At 37.7% G+C, this 22,125-nt stretch overlaps 1 protein-coding gene and 1 long non-coding RNA gene across 4 annotated transcripts in view; one reads left to right on the forward strand and one right to left on the reverse strand.

The window, feature by feature from the left end:
• LOC139081486 (uncharacterized) overlaps nt 1–22,125 on the reverse strand; it is a 79,928-nt gene that overhangs the window by 46,694 nt on the left and 11,109 nt on the right. The window lies entirely within an intron of this gene.
• Nucleotides 1–22,125, forward strand: part of NUP210L (nucleoporin 210 like) — a 90,791-nt gene that overhangs the window by 39,491 nt on the left and 29,175 nt on the right. For all 3 annotated transcript variants that reach the window (XM_070607399.1, XM_008526903.2, XM_070607400.1), the window contains 4 exons: nt 274–419; nt 2,752–2,973; nt 4,030–4,203; nt 20,945–21,137. In XM_070607399.1, the coding sequence (XP_070463500.1) occupies nt 274–419; nt 2,752–2,973; nt 4,030–4,203; nt 20,945–21,137 (735 nt within the window). The remainder of the gene's footprint in view (nt 1–273; nt 420–2,751; nt 2,974–4,029; nt 4,204–20,944; nt 21,138–22,125) is intronic.

The following is a 22,125-nucleotide window of genomic DNA, read 5'->3' on the forward strand; positions in this document are numbered from 1 at the left end:
CTTTCCCCTTCTAAACTATATATGCCTTGAGGTCAGAACCTTTGCTCATATTTGTATCCTCACTGTACATAGAATTGTGTCTTACATGATAAATATCTGTTAATAGAAGGAACAGATTTTTATATCAATGGATATAAACAATTAGGGCCTAGTAGTTAGTATGTGAGATCAAGATTTTTTTTAATGTATTAAAATTATTATATTTCTTTAGACTTATTTCCTTGAGAATTGACTGTTTATTACCCTACTGAAGCCATGTTTTTTGATTTGCAGGTATTCAAAGACCTGGACCGACTCACTGTTCTAGTACACATATCGCAGCCAAATCCCTGGGCCATACTCTGGTAACAGTGAGTGTGACTGAATATGAAGAGTACTTGGAGAGCAGTGCCACATTTGCTGCTTATGAACCCCTAAAGGTGAGATATGTCATAGTAAGGAACTGGCATGTCTTTTCATGGACCCCACTATGTCTACTTAGGGGCTTCCTAGCTGTCTGTGATCTCTATTAAAGATCAGTGATATGTGTGTTCTCTTCACTTGCCGCTCTCACTGTTAGATCTACAGCTCTCTCATCAAACCTGAGTATTAGGGAGGTTAGTCCCTCTGCCACAGGAATATCTTTAAGTTTTATTGGCAAGTTTGAGATGTTCCTCTTTCTTTCTTCTTTTTACTGAGCGATAAAATATGTAAAGTACCTAAAGTACACTAATCTTAAGGTACTATTTGAATTTTTACAAATGTACATATCTCTGTAAACACTACCCTGAATAAAATATAGAATATTAGTATACGCTCTTTTGGAGAACTCTGAAAGGAAACTATATCCTAGGGAGGGAAGTCAATCATCTTTTACTCTTTATACTTATAGATTTTCAGCACAACAGTCATTATTTTGGGCCCCAAGGATTGGTCCATTATAATTGGGACATTATGACAGGTGGTGGTTCAAAGTAAAAGTAGATAGAGCCTGGTATGCTTTCTACATATTTGATTCCTTCAGAAGCTAAAATTGATGTCTATAAGTTCTTGCTGATAGATACTAATAAGTCCTGACTCAATGCCTCTTGGAATAAGGAGGCACCCCTAGGGGAAAAGTTAGCATGAATGAAAGAAGCAAGGTAAGTTAGTAATTTTAAAAAGATAACTTGCTCATTAAAATTTGAATTTTAAGTTGGCTTCATTGCACATTGTGCAGCATTAAGTGTTAAACATATGTTTCCAGCATATTTCATTTGTTTTCTTAGTGGATGAATCATCCTACTTGCCTAATTAAGTGAAAGTGCTTGGCTATGCCTCATTGTCATTTCATTTGTTTTTTTCTTACTTTTGTCATTATCCTTAGCCTTATTTCATATTTTTTGAATGTCCACAAATCAGATCTCCCCTGAATGGAAAACTATCCTTAAAGGAAAGAAAGTAAGATGATCATTTTTTTATTCTACCTAGTGCTTTGGTCATACATCTTTCCCTTTACCTGCTGAAAAAAATACATATGTTCTACCTGTGTTATAAATATTGTGTTTCAGTACATGGTATAGTTCTCAATTTTTCCTTTTACATATCAGTCCAACTCAGCTGATCTGATTAGTTTTCAACTATACATCTAGGAAAAAGGAATAATTTCTGTTTTACTTTCTCAGGTAGGCCTTCCGTGAAGCCTCTGGCTAGTTTCATTTCTGGGCTTATATGACATTCCGTACTATGCCTCTTTGTCACAATCATTATACTCTTTGCCTACTTCAAATCTGTCTTTCCCAGACTGTGAGCTCCACTGTGAGGCAGGACCTTATTTGGCTTTCTATTACTATATCTCCAGTGGGCCATCAATGAATACTTGTTGAATTGAAATATATATATATATATAGTTTAAGAGAATACTGCCATTAGACATAGGAATGTTTAATTTTAATAGTCTTCAGTAATAAATATGATTGACTAGTTCAAGAAAGAAATACTAAAGCATGGTTTGCTTACATTTTTAGAATGATTGCTTCAACTCTGTACTTTATTTTGTGACATAGACAGTGTGTGCCATACCAAAATAAACCTACACTTTGAGAATACTTCATCCCCCTAACACCAGTGTCCTCATCAATAATGGGATACAACTCCTCTGTATACTGGAGTGAGTAATACCTGTCTTGACTACCTCTTAGGTGAGATTTCTTTCAGAAATAGGATGAGGTATATAAATGTGTTCTTTTTATATCTCTTGGGCAGAAGTTCTTTGATACTTTAGTAAAATATCCATTTAAAATGCTTATGCAGTTATTTATACCTTTTACGTGCACAACATTGTACTAAATACCACTGAGGAAGAGAAATTCTTTTGTAAAATGTGGGTGTAAGATATTCTCTTCTCTTAAGAAGTTTACATAACTGCAGAGTATAAGAATTATTAGACATACATATGAAGCATTTGACACACTTAAATAGCACTAGGAGATGAACAAGTGTACAAGTGAATGGTAAAGATAAATACTCTAAGAGCTTAGAGGATGCACAAGTGGTTGTGCTCTGGAATGATTAATGGGTAATGTGACACATGAGCTAGGCTTGAATGCTAGGTAGGATCTAAATTAGTACAGAGGTTGAGAAGCATTCCAAGTGAGAGGTATGCCGTACATGTCTCTTAATTTTGGAATTAAGTCTAATGTCATTTTCAGCAGTCATATAACCAGTTTTTCACTTTAGAAAACTGTTGAATTCCCTAACCAATCAGAGATTAATTTCTTTAAATGTCATCAGGCTCTAAACCCCGTGGAAGTGGCATTGGTAACGTGGCAGTCTGTGAAGGAAATGGTATTTGAAGGGGGCCCTCGTCCTTGGATCTTGGAGCCCTCCCGATTCTTTTTGGACTTGAGTGTGGAGAAGACAGAGAAAATTGAAATAACACAAGTCTGGCTGCCAGCTAAGAGAAAACAGAACCAGTATATCTACCGGGTCCTGTGCCTGGATTTAGGAGAACAAGTAGGAAAATGATCTTTTTCTAACATTTCTTTAGCAATAATACTCCAAATCTTTTGTACTTCTATCCATTCCTTTTCAGATTCTAGTGGATTTAGTTTATGAACTAGATAAGAAAATTCTGATTATTGGTTAAAGGATCTTTTTTTTTTTTCAACCTTAGCATCCTTTAAATGTACCCAAAGGTTTTGGTTTGCTCATCTAAGAATTATAACAGTTCTCTAACTAAATGGTTCAAGATATTTTTGTGTGATGAGTTTATTTCAATTACTTTATCACTATCATTTGTTTCCTTGTTGTCTACAATAGAGAATGTATGATTTCCCACCTCCAAAGAATGTGAGGAAGGGGAATTTAAAGTGTCGTCTATGGTTAGCAATTTTGAAGAACCAGTTAGAGCTGTGCCGATAAGAAAATAAGTATGTTGCCCCTTATCAGTTGAATTAGTTTTGCTTATTTTTAGAGGTAGTGATGGATCTATCCACAGCTGTGCCCTGCTTTTATCAAAACCAGTAAAAAAGTTTTGTAGTTTGACTAGGGTTGAGAATTCAGTGTGTGACTATGAAACAGCCTGGCTAACCAGCCCATAGGGAGTCGATGGATGATTTTAACTTAACACCTATGCTATGATCAATTGAGTTTCTTTTTAATACCTCTAGTGAACTTTATTGTATATATGAGGAGCTATTAGTAATTTCAGGCCTAAGTATCTCCTTTTGAAGCTCTAACTTCTTTTTGTTTTCATCTTCTTTTATTCATTAGTACTTCCACCAGAGATGAGTTGAAACACAAATTAGTTTTCCCACTTTTTACCAACTGGTAACAAAAGATTTGGTGGAGGAAAAGACTGAAGTAACTGATCAGAGTTCGAATTTTTAAATATTCCCTTTGTTTTCAAATTTCTATGATACCCTTGTTTCTCTTGGCACAGATAATTAAGAACTATAATGTCCAAAGGGACTCTATACTGGAATTTGAAGAATTCTAACGCATTTAGATTGGCGCAACTGACGTCAGGTGTCTACCCAAATTATCTCTTGCTCTGATGTTTCCTTAAAGGTTCTGACATTCCGAATTGGAAATCACCCAGGTGTCCTGAACCCTAGTCCAGCTGTAGAAGTTGTGCAGGTACGCTTCATATGTGCCCACCCTGCCAGCATGTCAGTAACCCCAGTATACAAAGTGCCAGCTGGTGCCCAGCCATGTCCTCTGCCACAGCACAACAAACAACTGGTAAGTATAGTGTTTCCAACCAATTGGCACTTTTGTCTTCCTTGCTTTAGAGATACATGGTCTGAAATATAGCTTTTGTCTTATTAAAGTTAAAGAAACTCTTTTACTTGTTATTCATTCTTTGACAGTGTCTGAGAAGAGGTGATTAAACTAGGTTAGAATTGGCTACACTCACTGACTTTGCTTACTGTACTTAGATATATACATAGTCAGCTTGTAATTATGGCAATAGCCAGTTGAGATCACTCTACATAAGTTCCAAACAGTTTTGCTGAATATCCTTCTCTACCAAATCTTTTATTAGTGTTATCAGTAAGTAATAGAATGTACCTCTACTCCAAGCCCACCGTGAAGAATAATGATAAGCAATAAGATAGCTAGTAGATGGGCAACAGGGAATGAGGAATAGTTGAGTTATATAACCTAGAAACTAGAACATCAGACTGTATACTAAATGAGGTTGGCTATAATTCCAAGCATGGGAGAATAGAAGTTATTTCTTAGCCTATACAGAACAGAACAATCAATTAGTTATTTCCATTTTACAAATGAAGAAACTGAGGCTCCTAGAAGTTGAATAATTTTCCCAAAGTCATAAAACTAGAAAGCACATTCTGTCTGACTTCAAAGCATGTATTATTAAATTTTATGCTATGCTGCCTTTTTATTATAAAAGAACAAGAGTATGAGATGTTACAGGTTAGGAACCATTTTTTTTCAGAACCAAATTCCACATTTAATATTATTATTCGAAGTTTATAAATGATTCACTTTTTAAAAAAAGCACTTAGATGGAGCAGAATAAAAGTTATCCCTATAATGGCATTGTCATTTCTTTTTCATTTGAAATAATTTAAATTTATAAAAGATTTGCAAGAAAAGTGCAAGTTTTTTTCCTGGAACCATTTAAGTTACAGACATGATTCTCCATACTTTAGCATTTTTTTCTTTTTTTTAAATTGAGTATTATTTTCATACCATAAATTCACCTTTTTAAAAGCATACAAATCACAGTTGTGTAACCATCACCACTAACTCCAGAACATTTTCATTTCCCCAGAAATAAATGCCACACCCATTAGCAGTCACTCCCCATTTCCCCCTCTCCCCAACCCCTGAAGACCACTAATACACTTTCTGTCTCTATAGATTTGTCTGTTCTGGACATTTCATATAAATAGAATCATTCACTATTCACATATAAATAGGATGCCTTCACCTTTGCACCTAACTTCTTTCATTTAGCGTGTTTTCAAGATTCACCCATGTTGTAGCATGAATCAGTGCTGCATTCTTTTTATGGCTAAATAATATTCTGTTGTATAGAATACTACATTTTATTTATCCATTTATCAGTTGATGGATATATGGGTGGTTCCCACTTTTTGGCTATTGTGAATAATGCTGCCATGAACATTCATATACAAATTTTGGGGTGAACATATATTTTCAATTCTCTTGAGTTTATGTCTAGGAGTGGAATTACTTGATCATATGATAAATCTATGTTTAGCCTTTTGAGGAGCTGTTTTCCAAAGTGGCTACACCATTTCACATTTCCATTAGCGATGTAGGACAATTACAATGTCTCCACATCCTTGCCAACACTTGTTATTGTTTGTCATTTTGGTTATAGGCTTCCTAGTGGGTGAGAAGTGGTATCTCATGGTGGTTTTGATTTATCTTTCCCAGTGACTAATGACATTGTGCACTTTTTCGTGTGCTTATTTGCCATGTATATCTTCTTTGGAGAAATGTCTATTCAGATCTTTTGTCAATTTTTTAATTGGGTATTCATCTTTTTGTCATAGAGGTGTATGAGTTCTCCATATATCCTAAATAAATACAAGTTTAGAAATCCTAAATACAAGTCTCTTTTCAGATATATGATTTACAAAACTTTTCTCCCATCTTGTGGGTTGTCCTTCACTTTCTTTTTTTTTAATGCTTTTTGTTAAGGAAGATTGGCCCTGAGCTAACATTTGTTGCCAATCTTCCTATTTTTTTTCTTTTTTCTTCTCCCCAAAGCCCCCATATATAGTTATATATTCTAATTATAAGTTATTCTAGTTCTTCTATGTGGGATGCTGTCACAGCATAGATTGACGAATGTAGGTCCACACCCAGGATCCAAACTGGTGAACCCTGGGCCACCGAAGCGGAGAGCACAAATTTAACCACTCAGCCATGGGGCCAGCCCCTGTCCTTCACTTTCTTGATGGCATTTTTTGAGGCACTAAAGTTTTTATTTAGTGGTGTCCAATTTATCATTTTTTTGTGTGTGGTTGATTGTACTTTTGATGTCATATCTAAGAAACCATTGCCTAATCCAAGGGCACAAATATTTATGTCTTTGACTTCCTCTAAGAGTTTTATAGTTTTAGCCCCTACATTTAGGCCTCTAATCCATTTTGACATCATTTTTGTTTATGGTGTGAGGTTAGAGTCCAACTTGATTCCTTTGCATGTTGATATCCAGTTGATCCAGAACCATTTGGTTTTTTTTGTTTGTTTGTTTGTTTAAAGATTTTTATTTTTTTTCCTTTTTCTCCCCAAAGCCCCCCAGTACATAGTTGTGTGTTTTTACATGTGGGTCCTTCTAGTTGTGGCATGTGGGATGCTGCCTCAGCATGGCTTGATGAGTGGTGCCATGTCTGTGCCCAGGATTTGAACCAGTGAAACCCTGGGCCACTGAAGCGGAGCGTGAACTTAACCACTTGGCCATGGGGCTGGCCCTGATTTAATCTCTTTACTTGTTGTAGGTCTAGTTAGATTTTTTATTTCTTCCTGAGTCAGTTTTGGGTTTTGTATATTTCAAGGAATCTTTCCATTTCATCTAGGTTATCTAATTTGTATGCACACAGTTGTACATAGTAATCTCTTATAATCCTTTGTATTTCTGTAAAGATAGTACTAACGTCCTCCCTTTCATTCCCGATTTTAGTAAACCAACTCTTCTCTCTTTTTTTCTAAGTTATTCCTAAAACTTTGTCAATGTTGTTGATCTTTGAAAAGAATCATCTTTGGTTTGGTTGATTTTCTCTATTGTTTTTCTATTTGATTTGTTTTTGCTCTAATCTGTATTATTTCCTTCCTTCTGCTTGAAGTTTAGTTTCCTCATCTTTTCTAGTTTCTTCAGATAGAAGTTTAGGTTTTTGATTTGACATCTTTCTTCTTTTTTAGTATAGATGTTTACAGTTATAAATTTCCCTCTATGCACAACTTTCGCTAAATCCCGTAAGTTTTGGTATGTTGCATTTTGTTTTTATTTGTCTCAATATTATCTAATTTATTTTGTGATTTCTTCTTTGACCCATTGCTTATTAAACAGTGTGTTGTTTAATTTCCACACATTTGTGAATATTCCAAATTTCTTTCTGTTAGTGATTTCTAATTCCATTGTGGTTGGAGAATATACTTTATGATTTAAACTCTTTTGAATTTATATGTGTATTTTGTGTAGATTTTTTTAATAAATATATTTTATTTATAAAATTTGTTTAGACTTGCTTTGTGCTTGAACACATGTTCTATCTTGGAAAATGTTCTGTGTGCACTTGAGAAGAATATATTCTGCTGTTTTTGCAGGAGGTGTTTTGTAGATGTCTGTTTGATCTAGTTGGTTTATGGTAATCCAAGTCTTCTTTTTCCTTGTTAATCTTCTCTCTAGTCATTCTATCCATTATATAAAGTGGGGTATTGAAGTCTCCAGCTATTATTGTTGAATTGTCTATTTCTCCCTTCAGTTCTATCAGTTTTGCTTCATGTAATTTGGAGCTCTGTTGTTAGGTGCTTTATAATTGTTATATCTTTTTGATAGATTGACCTTTTGCAATACCACAATGCAATTCTGACACTAACTACCTGGAGTAGCTCAGATGCCACAGTTTTTTGTTTGTTTGTTTTTAAGATTATGATAGTTTACAACCTTGTGAAATTTCAGCTGTACATTATTGTTAGTCATGTTGTGGGTACACCACTTCACCCTTTGTGCCCTCCCCCCACCCCCCCTTTCCCCTGATAACCACCAATCAGTTCTCTTTGTCTATATGTTAACTTCCACCTATGAGTGGAGTAATACAGAGTTCGTCTTTCTTTGTCTGGCTTATTTCCCTTAACATAATACCCTCAAGGTCCATCCATGTTGTTGTGAATGGGACGATTTTGTCCTTTTGGCTGAGTAGTATTCCATTGTATATATATACCATATCTTCTTTATCCAATCATCAGTTGCTGGGTACTTAGGTTAGTTCCACATCTTGGCTATTGTAAATAATGCTGCGATGAACATAGGGGTGCGTGGGACTTTTGGAATTGCTGATTTCAGGTTCTTAGGATAGATACCCAGTAGTGGGATGGCTGGGTCATAACGTATTTCTATTTTTAACTTTTTGAGAAATCTCCATACTATTTTCCATAGTGGCTGCACCAGTTTGCATTCCCACCAACAGTGTATGAGGGTTCCTTTTTCTCCACAACCTCTCCAACATTTGTCACTCTTGGTTTTGGATATTTTTGCCATTCTAACAGGTGTAAGGTGATATCTTAGTGCAGTTTTGATTTGCATTTCCCTGATGATTAGTGATGATGAGCATCTTTTCATGTGTCTATTGGCCATCCTTATATTTTCTTTGGAGAAATGTCTGTTCATGTCCCCTGCCCATTTTTTGATTGGCTTGTTTGATTTTTTGTTGTTGAGCTGTGTGAGTTCTTTATATATTATGGAGATTAACCCTTTGTCGGATAAATAACTTGTAAATATTTTTTTCCCAAATAGTGGGCTGTTTTTTTGTTTCAATCCTGTTTTCCCTTGCCTTGAAGAAGCTCTTTAGTCTGATGAAGTCCCATTTGTTTATTCTTTCTATTGTTTCCCTCGTCTGAGGAGTTATGGTGTCCAAAAAGATTCTTTTGAAACTGATGTCAAAGAGTGTACTGCCTATATTCTCTTCTAGAAGACTTATTGTTTCAGGCCTAATCTTTAGGTCAGATGCCACAGTTTTAAGGACATGGTCCCCAGTAAGACTGCCCTTGCTTCATATGCCAGCCACAAGTTCAGAGGTCCATAGGCCACCCACACTTCTGACCAACTGGCTACAAATTTGGTGACTCCCTCAACCACTTTGGGCTTGGTAATTTGTTAGAATGACTCACAGTTACAGGTTTATTATAAAGAATATAAATCAGGACCAGAAAAATGAAGAGAACACATAGGGAGAGGTCTGGGAGGGTCCCTAATGTGGAGCTTCTGTGTCCTCTACCTGTGGAATTGGGTTTGTGTGGGAACACATTAGGTGGAACACATTGATGTGTTCACCAACCAGGAAGCTCCACTGAGCTTTGGTGTCCAGAATTTTTATAGCAGATTTATTACACAAACATGATTGATTAAATCATTGACCTTGTGGTTGAACTCAATTTCCAGCTCCCTTCCTTCCCTAGAGGTTGTGTTGATATCACCTGGCTCAAAGCCCCATCCCTCTAATCACATGGTTGGTTTTTCTGGCCTGATCAGCCTGAGTCATCTCATTAGTGTAAACTCAGGTGTGATCCAAGGAGCCCACCATGAATAACAAACTCCTATACTCAGAAATTCCAAGGGTTTAGGGCTTACTTCTCAGGAACTGAGGACAAAGACCTGCCAACTTCTCTATTATACAACACCCTTTTATCATTATAAAATATCCTTCTTTTTCTCTAGTGACAATTTTTGTATTAGTCTATTTTGTCTGATATTAGTATAAGTACTCTAGCTCTCTTTTGGTTGCTGTTTGTATGGTTATCTTTTTTTTCCATCCTTATACTTTGACCTCATTTGTGTTTTTGAATCTAAAGTTTATATCTTGAATAAATAAATAATTAATTTAATTTAATTGTGTGTCTTGTAGACAGTGTATAGTTGAATCATATTTTTTTATCCATTCTGCTAATTTCCACCTTTTGATTGGAGTGTGTAATCCATTTACATTTAATGTAATTACTGCTAAGGCTGCATTTACATCTACCATTTTGCTATTTATCATATGTCTTTTTTTATATTGAGGTCATTTTGGCTTCTAACTTTGTGTAAATTTCAGGTGTACAGGGACTGGCCCCATGGCCGAGTGGTTAAGTTCACGCACTCCGCAGCAGGCAGCCCAGTGTTTCGTTGGTTCGAATCCTGGGCGTGGACATGGCACTGCTCATCAAACCACGCTGAGGCAGCGTCTCTCATGCCACAACTAGAAGGACCCACAACAAAGAATATACAACTATGTACTGGGGGGCTTTGGGGAGAAAAAGGAAAAAAATAAAATCTTTAAAAAAAAAATTTTCAGGTGTACATTGTTATATTTCAGTTTCTGTATAGACTACATCATATTCACCACCAATAGTCTAGTTTTTGTTGGGCACCATACATATGTGTGCCTTTACTCCTTTCACCCTACCTCTACCCGCTTCCCTTCTAGTAACCACTAATCTGTTCTCCTTATCTATGTGTTTATTTTCCACATATGAGTGCAATCCTTTGGTATTTGTCTTTCTCTTTCTGACTTGTTTCGCTTAGCATAATACTATCAAGGCCCATCCATTTTGTCACAAATGGCACAATTTTGTCTTTTTTATGGCTGAATAGTATTCCATTGTATATGTATGCCACATCTTCTTTATCCATTCATCCGTTAATGGGCACTTAGGTTGCTTCCACATCTCGGTTATTGTGAGTAATACTGTGATGAACATAGGGATGCATAAATCTCTTTGAATTGTTGATTTCTTCTTCTTTGGATAAATACCCAGTAGTGGGATAGTTGGATCATATCATATTTATATTTTTAATTTTTTGAGAAATCTCCATACTGTTTTCCATTTCAACATGTCTAGCTTCGATTATGCTGATATGCTTTTCTATTGTGTCAGCTCGAGCATTCAGGGAATCTATATTTTGTTTTATTTCTTCCATTGTGTCTTTTATCTCTAATATTTCTGATTGATTCTTCTTTATAGTTTCAATACCTTTTGTGAAGTATCTCCTGAACTTGTTGAATTGTTTCTCTACATTCTCTTTTACCTCGTTGAGTTTTTTGATGATAGCTATTTTGAATTCTTTGTCATTTAGATTACATATTTCTGCGTCCTCAGGACTGATTTCTGGGTACTTGTCATTTTCTCTCTGGTCTGGAGATCTAATATAGTGTTTGATATTGCTAGAGGGAGTTCTGTTCTTTCGCATTCTGGCATTATTTGGTTGCAGTTACTGCCTATCTCCACTGGGTGGGGGTCAAGAGCCACGTATTCTGAGCTCTCTGCTTTCAGCCAAAATCCCAGGGGCTGGAGCTGCACTGAGCGGGTGGGGGGAAGAGTGCTTTCTCCTGGTGCTCTCGGGGTTTTCTCCCTCTGCTCTCCTGTGGTGTTGGCTTGATGATGTCACCCCTTGCAAAAGCTTTTGCTGCAATAGAGGGCTTCCCTCTAGGCTGCAAGGGCCCTTGGGTGTGCTTGATATTCCCACAAATGACCATCCCCTCCCCCATTCCTTCCCTCTCAGAGGCCTCCTGCCGTGGATTGCAGTCTTTAAGGGAAGGGAGCAGGGCTGCCCGCGGCTGAGTGGTTAAGTTCACATGGTGGCCCAAGGTTTTGCCAGTTCAGATCCTGGGCACAGACCTAGCACCACTCATCAAGCCATGCTGAGGCGGCATCCCACATGGCACAACTAGAAGGACCCACAACTAAAATATACAGCTATGTACTGAGGGGCTTTGGAGAGAAGGAAAAATAAAAAATAAATAAAATCTTTAAAAAAAGAAAAAAGGGGAGGAAGTGAAGATTTCGCTTACCCTGTTCCACCTCCTCTCAGGGGGGCTCCAGGCTCTCCATCCTCTGTCGTGTGGCTGCGTGGATCTCTCTGACACTTTTTGTGTTGTGTTTGGATGTCCTCTGTTGGATTATGGATAGTTTTTTTGTTGTATATTGGAGGGGAGAGATGTCTGTGAGACCTCATTCTGCCATGATGCTGACGTCACTCCTCCATACTGTTTTCCATAGTGAGTGTACCAATTTGCATTCCCACCAGCAGTGTATGAGAGTTCCCTTTTTTCCACATCTTCTGCAACACTTGTTAACTCTTGCCTTGTTAATTATAGCCATTCTGACAGGAGTGAGGTGATATCTCATTGTAGTTTTGACTTGCATTTCCCTAATAATTGATGATGTTGATCATCTCTTCATGTGCCTGTTGGCCATCTGTATATCTTCTTTGAAAAAATGTCTGTTCGTTTCCTCTGCCCATTTTTTGATTGGGTTATTCATTTCTTGTTGTTGAGTTGTATAAGTTCTTTATGTATTTTGGATTAACCCCTTGATGAATATGTAATTTGTAAGTTTTTTCTCCCAGTTGATGGGTTGTCTTTTCACTTTGTTCATGGTTTCCTTTGCTGTGCAGAAGCTTTTTAATCTGATGTAGTCCCATTTTTTTTTTGCTTGTTTCCCTTGCCTGAGTAGACATGGTATTTGAAAAGCTACTGCTAAAATCATTGTTAAAGAGTGTACTGCCTATATTTTCTTCTAAGAATTTTGTGGTTTCAGGACTTACACTCAAGTCTTTAATCCATTGTGAGTTAATTTTTGTGTAGGTGTAAGATAATGGTCTACTTTCATTCTTTTGCATCTAGCTGTCCAATTTTCCCAACACCACTTATTGAAGAGACTTCCCCTTCTCCATTGTATGTTCTTGGCTCCTTGGTCAAAGATTAGTTGTCCATAAATGTGTTGTTTTATTTCTGGTGTATTTTTTAGGGTTTTCTAATTTAGAATCATGTCAGTTGCAAATAGTGAGAGTTTGATTCATCCTTTCCAATTCTTTTTTTTAAGATTTTATTTTTTTCCTTTTTCTCCCCAAAGCCCCCCAGTACATAGTTGTATATTCTTCATTGTGGGTCCTTCTAGTTGTGGCACGTGGGATGCTGCCTCAGCGTGGTTTGATGAGCAGTGCCATGTCTGCGCCCAGGATTTGAACCAATGAAACACTGGGCCACCTGCAGCGGAGTGTGCAAACTTAACCACTCGGCCATGGGGCCAGCCCCCATCCTTTCCAATTTAGATCCGTTTTATGTCTTTTCCTTGCCTAAAAAATTACTCTGTCTAAATCTTCCATTACTATGTTGAATAAGAGTGGCCACCCTTGGCTTGTTCCTATTCTTAGGGGAATGGCTTTCAGTTTTTCTCTGTTGAGTATGATGTTGGCCGTGGGTTTTTTTATGTAGGGCCTTTATTATGGTGAGGTAATTTACTTCTATACCTATTATTGAGAGTTTTTATCATAAATGAATGTTGGATCTTGTGTGATGCTTTCTCTGCATTTATTGAGATGATCATGCGATTTTTATTCTTCATTTTGTTGATGTGGTGTATCACATTCCTTGATTTGTGGATGTTGAACTATCCCTGTGTCCCTGGAGTAAATCCCACTTGATCATGGTGTATGATCATTTTAATTTATTGTTGTATTTGATTTGATAATATTTTACTGAGGATTTTTACATCTATGTTCAGCAGTGATATTGGCCTGAGATTTTCTTTTTTTGTGTTATCCTTGTCTGGTTTTGTTATCAGGGTAATGTTGGCCTCATAGAATGAGTTAGGAAGCTTCCCCTCCTCTTCAATTTTTTGGAAAAGTTTGAGAAGGATAGGTATTAAGTCTTCTTTGAATGTTTGGTAGAATTCACTGGGGAAGCTGTCTGGTCCTGGATGTTTGGGTTTGGGGGAGGTTTTTGATTACTGTTTCAAATTCTTTGCTTGTGATTGGTCTATTCAGATTCTCTATTTCTTCTTGATTCAGTTTTAGAGGATTGTATGATTCTAAGAATTTATCATTTCTTCTAGGTTATCCAGTTTGTTGGCATATAGCTTTTCATTGTGTTCTCTTATAATCCTTTGTTGTTCTGTGGTATCTGTTGTCTCCTCTTTCATTTCTGATTTTATTTATTTGAGTCTTCTCTCTTTTTTTCTTAGTGAGCCTCGCTAAGGGTTTGCCAATTTTGTTTATCTTCTCAAAGAATCAGCTCTTGGTTTCATTGATCCTTTCTATTGTGTTTTTAGTCTCTATTTCATTTATTTCTGCTCTGATTATTATTATTTCCTTCCTTTTGCTGACTTTGGGCTTTGTTTGTTCTTCTTTTTCTAGATATTTTAGGTATACAGTAAGCTTGTTCATTTGAGACTTTTCTTATTTGTTGAGGTAGGCCTGTATTGCTATAAATTTCCCTCTTAGTACTGCTTTTGCTGTATCCCATAAGTTTTGGTATGTTGTGTTTTAATTTTTATTTGTCTCTAGGTATTTTTTTATTTCTCCTTTGATTTCTTCATTGATCTAATAGTTGTTCAATAGCATGTTGTTTAGCCTCCAAGTATTTGTGACTTCCCTGGCTTTATTCTCATAATTGATTTCTAGTTTCATAGCATTGTGGTCAGAAAAGATGTCTGATATGATTTCAATCTTATTAAATGTATTGAGACTTTCTTTATTTCCCAACACATGATCTATCTTTGAGAATGTTCCATGTGCACTTGAGAAGAATGTGTATTCTGCTGTTTTTGGATGGAATGTTCTAGATATATCTATTAAGTCCACCTGGTCTAGTGTTTCATTTAAGGACTCTGCTTCCTGTTGACGTTTTGTCTGGATGATCTATGCATTGACATAAGAGGGGTGTTAAGGTCCCCTACTATATGGTGTTGCTTTCAATTTCTCCCTTTAGGTCTGTTAATCGTTTCTTTTTTTTCTCTCTCTCTCTCTTTTTGGTAAGGAAAATTGGCCCTGAGCTAACATCTGTTGCCAACCTTCCTCTTTTTTTTTTCTCCTCAAAGCCCCAGTACATAGTTGTTTATCCTAGTTGTAGGTCATTCTAGTTCTTCTATGTGGGACACCGCCACAACATGGCTTGACAAGTGGTCTGTAGGTCCATGCCCAGGATCCGAACCGACAAACCCCAGGCCACCAAGATGGAGTGCATAAACTTAAACACTCAGCCACAGGGCCAGCCCCAATAGTTGTTTTATATACTTTGGTGCTCCTGTGTTAGGTGTATATATATTCATAAGTGTTATATCTTCTTGGTGGAATGTCACTTTTATCATTATATAATGCCCCTCTTTGTCTCCCATAGCCTTTTTTATCTTGAAGTCTGCTTTGTCTGATATAAGTATGGCAACACCTGCTCTCTTTTGCTTGCCATTTGCTTAGGGTATCATCTTCCATCCCTTCACTCTGAGCCTGTGTTTGTCTTTAGAGCTGAGATGTGTTTCCTGGAGGCAGCATATTGTTAGGTCTTGTTTTGTAATCCATCCAACCACTTTGTGTCTTTGATTGGAAAATTCAATCTTACTTTAGAGTTATTATTGATGTATGAGGGCTTAATACTGCAATTTTATCCCTTGTTTTCTGGTCTATATTTCCCTTGTTTTTCTTTCCTTGTATCTCTGACTGCCATTTCAGTTTGGTGGCTTTCTGTGATGGTTCTCTCAGTGTTCTCTTTATTTATGGTTTGTGTCTCTGCTCTGATATTTTGTTTAGTGGTTACCATGAGGTTTGCATAAAAGATCTCATAGATGAGATAGTTCATTTTCTGGTCGCCTCTTATCTCCATTAACCTAAGCAGGTTCCATCCCCCTCCTCTTCCCCTTCTAAGTTATTGTTGTCAGAAATTATTCTGTTTTATGTTTTGAGTTTGTGATTAAAATGATGTGTTTATAGTTATTTTTGATGCTTTCTTTCCTTTTATCTTTTATGTTATAATTAATTGTTTGCTAACTGTTCTGATAGAGAGCTGCAATTTTCTGATTTTGCCTATTTATCTCCTTGCTCCAGGCTTTGTAAATTTTTGTCTTTTTGTTTCATGTATGAGGGCATCCTTGTTCACTTCTTGTAAGGGTGGTCTAGTGGCAATGAACTCCCTCAGCTTTTGTTTATCTGGGAAAGCTTTTATTTCTCCATCATATCTGAAGGATAGTTTAGCTGGATAGAGTATTCTTGGCTGAAAGTTTTTGTCTTTCAGTATTTTGAGTGTATCATTCCAATCCTAGCCTGTAAGGTTTCTGCCAAGAAACCAACTGAAAGCCTGATAGGAGTTCTTTTGTAGATTGTTTCCTTCTGCCTTGCTGCCCTTAATATGTTTTCTTTGTCATTCACTTTTGCCAGTTTTACTATTATATCCCTTGGAGAAGGTCTTTTTGCATTGATATAATTAGGAGTTGTATTGGCTTCCTATACTTGTAAGTCCAGTTCTTTCCCCTGGTTTGGGAAGTTCTCAGCTATTATTTCTTTGGACAAGCTGTCTGCTCATTTCTCCCTCCATTCTCCCTCTGGAATACCTATAATCCTTATATTGCATTTCCTAATTGAGTCAGATATTTCTTGAAGAGTTTCTTCGTTCTTTTTTAAGTCTTAGTTCTCTCTCCTCCTCCACCTGAAGTATTCCTATATTTCTGTCCTCTAAATTGCTAATTCTGTCCTCCATAATGTCAGCACTATTTTTTAAGGTTTCTAGGGTTTTTTTTTTATCTCATTCATTTTGTTCTTCATCTCCAAAACTTTGGTTTTTTTTAGAGTTTCAATCTCTTTGGTGAAGAATTCCTTCTGCTCATTAATTTTATTCCACATTCATTGAACTGTCTTCCTGAGTTTTCTTATAGCATATTGAGTTTCTTTATGACAACTATTTTGAAGTCTCTGTCATTTAGATTGTAAATTTCTGTTAGTTTGGGATTGCTTTCTGGAGACTTGTCATTTTCCTTCTGCTCTGGAGTGTTAATGTAGTTATTCATGGTATTTGATGAAGTAATCCTTTGCTGATACATAGTGGTAGTATTAGGTCCCAGATTCCACCTGCCACCTCTGTTGGGCGACAGGAGCTGTGTTTTCTGAACCTGCTGCATCTGCTGGAAGTTGTGCCAGTAGGGTTCATGTGTGTTTTCCCCCTGGCTACAGCCACTTGCCAGGTCACACACACATGCATAGATGCTCTCATGTGGAGCTGCTGCCTTGGCCAGGACCAGCCAAGTGATACGTTAGGCGGGGTGGGGGTGGGCACTTTCTTTCGCACATATGTGCCTGCTCTGTGCTCACAGGCAGTTTGCCTGGGCTTCTGCACTTGGTGAGGGCACCAACACTGTGGCTGAGCTGTGCCACTGAGTGTGGAGCATTCCCACAGGCTGGGTGGCACTCTAAAAGTGAAAGCATTCATGCGCAGGCCTGCCTGCTCCCCTGCCTCCTCTTATAATCTTGTACTGGCTGCTGTGTGAGGACCTGCAACCTAAATCACTGCCACTGGAGAGGGGGAGGGTATCCATTCACATCCTTCCACTGTTTCCCAGGGATCCAGTACCCCCAAGTTCAGATATATGGGTGCATGGATCTCTCATATGTCCTATTGTGCTTTATAGGGAATCCTCTGTTGGTTAATGAATGTCCATTTGGTTGTAACTTAGGGGGAAGAGACTAAGGGAACAGCTCACTCTGCCACAATGCTAACATCACCCTGGTTTCCATGTTTTATCTCATGGAGGACCCCTTATAAGTGACGAATCACTTCTCTCTTTCTGATTTTATGATTCTGTCTTTCTCTTTGACTTTGGACAGTTTGATTATGATGTGTCTAGATGCAAATATCATATTTTTAATTGCTTTTTTTTTAAAGATATTATTTTTTCCTTTTTCTCCTAAAGCCCCCCTGGTACACAGTTGCACATTTTTATTTATTTATTTATTTTAAGATTTTATTTTTCCTTTTTCTCCCCAAATCCCCCTGCTACATAGTTGTATATTCTTAGTTGCAGGTCCTTCTAGTTGTGGCATGCAGGACGCTGCCCCAGCATGGCCCGATGAGCAGCGCCATGTCCCCACCCAGGACTCAAACCGGTGAAACCCTGGACCACCACAGTGGAGCGCGCAAACCCAACCACTCAGCCACAGAGCTGGCCCCCAGTTGCACATTTTTAGTTGTGGGTCCTTCCAGTTGTGGCATGTGGGGTGCCGCCTCAGCATGGCTTGATGAGCTGTGCCATGTCCATGCCCAGGATCAAAACTGGTGAAACCCTGTGCTGCCAAAGTGGAGCACACGAGCTTAACCACTCAGCCATGGGGCCAGCCCCTAGATGCAAATATCTTTGAATTTATTCTACGTGGAGTTCTTTGAGCTTCTTGGATGTTTAGATTAGTGTTTTTCATCAATCTGGGGAAGTTTTCAGCCATTATTTCTTCAAATAGTCTTTCTTCCTCTTTTTCTCTTTCTCCTCTCTTTCTAGGACTCCCATTTTGCATACATTGAAACACTAGATGGTATCCCATGGGTATCTGATGCTATTCATTTTTCTTAATTCTTTTTTCTTTCTGTTCTTCAAACTAGATAATCTAAATTGACCTATCTTCAAGCTCTCTTTCTTCTGCCTGTTCAAATCTGCTGCTGAGTTCCTATAGTGAATTTTTCATTTCAATTATACTTTTCAATTTCAGAATTTCTTTTTGGTTCTTTTTTAAAACTTCTATCTCTTTATTGATATTCTCTATATGATGGGATATCATTTTCTTACTTTTATTTAGTTATTTAAACGTGGATTTCTTGAGTTCTTTGAACAAAATAGTTGATTAAAAGTCTGTTTGTAGTAAGTTCAATGTCTGGGCATCCTCAGGGACAGTTTCTATTGACTGCTTTTTTTTCCTGTGTATAGGGTATACTTTCTTGTTTTTTTGCATTTCTAACAATTTTTTGTTGAAAACTTGACATTTTAAATAATGTAATGTAGTGATTCTGAGATAAGATTTTTCCCCTCATTAGATTTTGTGGTTGTTACTGGTTTTTGTTGCTGTTGCAGTGATGCTTGTTTGTTTATTGACTTTACTGAACTAGTTCTGTAATGTCTGTATTCTTTCTCCTCTGTGGCCACTAAAGTCTCTACTTGGTTAGCTTTGTGATCAGATAATGATTGGGAATAGGTTTCCTTAAATTCAAGGTATTTTTGTGGGGATTATGTTAAATTTATATATAAACTCAGAACAACTGAAATTTTTATGATGTTGAGTCATTCTAGTCATTCTGTCCAAGAACATATATATATATATATATATATATATCAAGATCAAATTGAGGGGCCGGGCCCATACCCGAGTGGTCAAGTTCATGTGCTCTGCTTCAGCAGCTCAGGGTTTCCAGAAGGACCTACAACTAGAATATGCAACTATGTACTGGGGGGCTTTGGGGAGAAGAAGAAGAAAAAAAAAGATTGGCAACAGATGTTAGCTCAGGGTGCCAGTCTTTAAAAAACATCAGGGCCAGCTCCGTGGTCGAGTGGTTAAGTTCGCATGCTCCGCTGCAGGCAGCCCAGTGTTTTGGCGGTTTGAATCCTGGGCGCGGACATGGCACCACTCATCGAGTCATGCTGAGGCAGCATCCCATATGCCACAGCTAAAAGGACCCATAACTAAGAATATACAACTATGTACCAGGGGGCTTTGGGGAGAAAAAGGGAAAAGAAAAAAAAAGCTTTTCTTTTAAAAAAAATGAAATTGGGAGTCAGCTCTGATGGCCTAGCAGTTAAAGTTTGGCGCACTCCACTTCAGCAGCCCAGGTTCAATTTCAGGGCATGGGATCACACCACTTGTCTGTCAGTAGCCATGCTGTGGCAGCAGCTCACATACAAGAACCAGAAGAACTCACAGCTATACACAACAATGTGCTGGGGCTTTGAGGGGGAAAAAGGAAGAAAAAAGGAGGATGTTAGCTTAGAGTGAAGCTTCCCCTGCAAAAAAAAAAAAACATAGAGCCAGCCTAGTGGCATAATTGCTAAGTTCATGTGCTCTGCTTCAGCAGCCCAGGGTTTGAAGGTTTGGATTCCCAGCACGGACCTATACACCACTCACCAAGGCATACTGTGGAGGCGTCCCACATACAAAATGGAGGAAGATTGGCACAGATGTTAGCTCAGAGACAATCTTCCTCAAGCAAAAAGAGGAAGATTGGCAACAGATGATTGCTCATGGCCAATCTTCCTCACCAAAAAAAATAAATAAATAAAAGATCAAATCTAGATCAAAAATAAAAAACAAGTATAAAAGATATTTTGGGGACATTTGGGGAAATTGAAATATTGACTGTGTAATAGATGACATAGGGGCTGGTCCCGTGGCCGAGTGGTTAAGTTTGTGTGCTCTCTTTGGCGGCCCTGGGTTTTGCTGGTTCGGATCCTGGGTGCAGACATGGCACCACTCATCAAGCCATGCTGAGGCAGCATCCCACATGCCACAACTAGAAGTACCCACAACTAAAAATATACAACTATGTACCAGGGGCACTTTGGGGAGAAAAAGGAAAAAATTAATTAAGTAAGTAAGTAAAATAGATGACACAGAATTAATGTTAATATTCTTATGTGTGTTAATATTGTTTTTGTTACTTAGGAGAATGTTCTCATTCTTAGGAAATGCATGCTGAAATATTTAAGGGTAAAGTGACGTGATGCCTACATCATTTGACAAAAAAAGAAAAGACACACAGAGGGTAGGAAAGTGGAGGGAGAGATACAGAAAGCAAATGGTGAATCCAGATGAAGTATGTATAGGTATTCTTTATACTATTCTTTCAACATATGTGCAGGTTTGAAAATTGTTAAAGAAAAAAGACTGGGAGAAAACATGATCCCTAGCTTCAGGGATATCTTACTGCCTCTTAAGCTGTTGTTTATTTCTTTTCTTTTCTTTCTTTTTATTTTAATGCAGATTCCTGTATCAAGCCTGAGGGACACAGTCCTGGAACTGGCAGTGTTTGATCAACACAGGAGAAAGTTTGATAATTTCAGTTCACTAATGCTAGAATGGAAATCCTCAAATGAAACACTAGCTCATTTTGAAAATTATAATTCAGTGAAGATGGTAGCAAAGGATGATGGCAGTGGGCAGTCCTGGCTACATGGTACTGTGAAAATTTACAAATCCTTTCATATACCTGCTAAACAATTCTGCACTAAGTATTTCCTTATGGGTTATGCTTTATTTCGGATTTTATCATTTCTCACCATTTGTATTTGATCTTTGTATTTTTTAGAAAATGTAAAGGTAAACTTCCTTGTTTGCAAAACTCGAGCCTAAGATTCAACACTTCTCACAAGAACATAGAAAAAATAATTTGTCAATGTATTGCTTGCCTATTATTTGCCTAATACTATGGAAATATTACTCAGGTATTAGAAAAATATTTGTTGAATGGCTACTGCATTTAAGGCCCTCTGCTAGGCACTTGGAGATATAATGGTAAGTGAGATAAGCATAGTCTCTGCTCTCATAGACTTACAATCTATTTGGGGAGGCCAGACTTCAAATATTACAACTTTATTAGGTGTTTTGAAGGGCAAATATGAGGTGCTTTAAGAGCTTATAACAGGGTGGGGCTGGCCCCGTGGCCGAGTGGTTAAGTTCGCGCGCTGCGGTGCAGGCGGCCCAGTGTTTCGTTAGTTCGAATCCTGGGTGCGGACATGGCACTGCTCATCAGACCACGCTGAGGCAGCGTCCCACATACCACAACTAGAAGAACCCACAACTAAGAATATACAACTATGTACCGGGGGCTTTGGGGAGAAAAAGGAAAAAATAAAATCTTTTAAAAAAAAAGAAAAAAAAAGAAGAAAAAAAAAAAAAAGAGCTTATAACAGGAGAACCTAACCTAGTTTAGAACAGAGAAGGCTATGCTAAGAAAGTAATGTTTACACCAAGACCTGACGAGATGGTGGAAAGAGGAAATAGAAAGGATGAGCTGAATAAGGCAAGTGAGACTAACTTAGAGATGGGGCAAGAGGCACTAGATGAAATTCTAAGAGGGCAACAAGCCCTCATGTGCAGTCGCTCATCAGTCCTCTGCTTGTATCACATTTGCTGATGTCCCATTCACTGAAGCTAGTCACCGA

Source organism: Equus przewalskii, unplaced genomic scaffold, assembly GCF_037783145.1.
Source record: "Equus przewalskii isolate Varuska unplaced genomic scaffold, EquPr2 ChrUn-10, whole genome shotgun sequence".
Taxonomy (NCBI): Eukaryota; Metazoa; Chordata; class Mammalia; order Perissodactyla; family Equidae; genus Equus; species Equus przewalskii.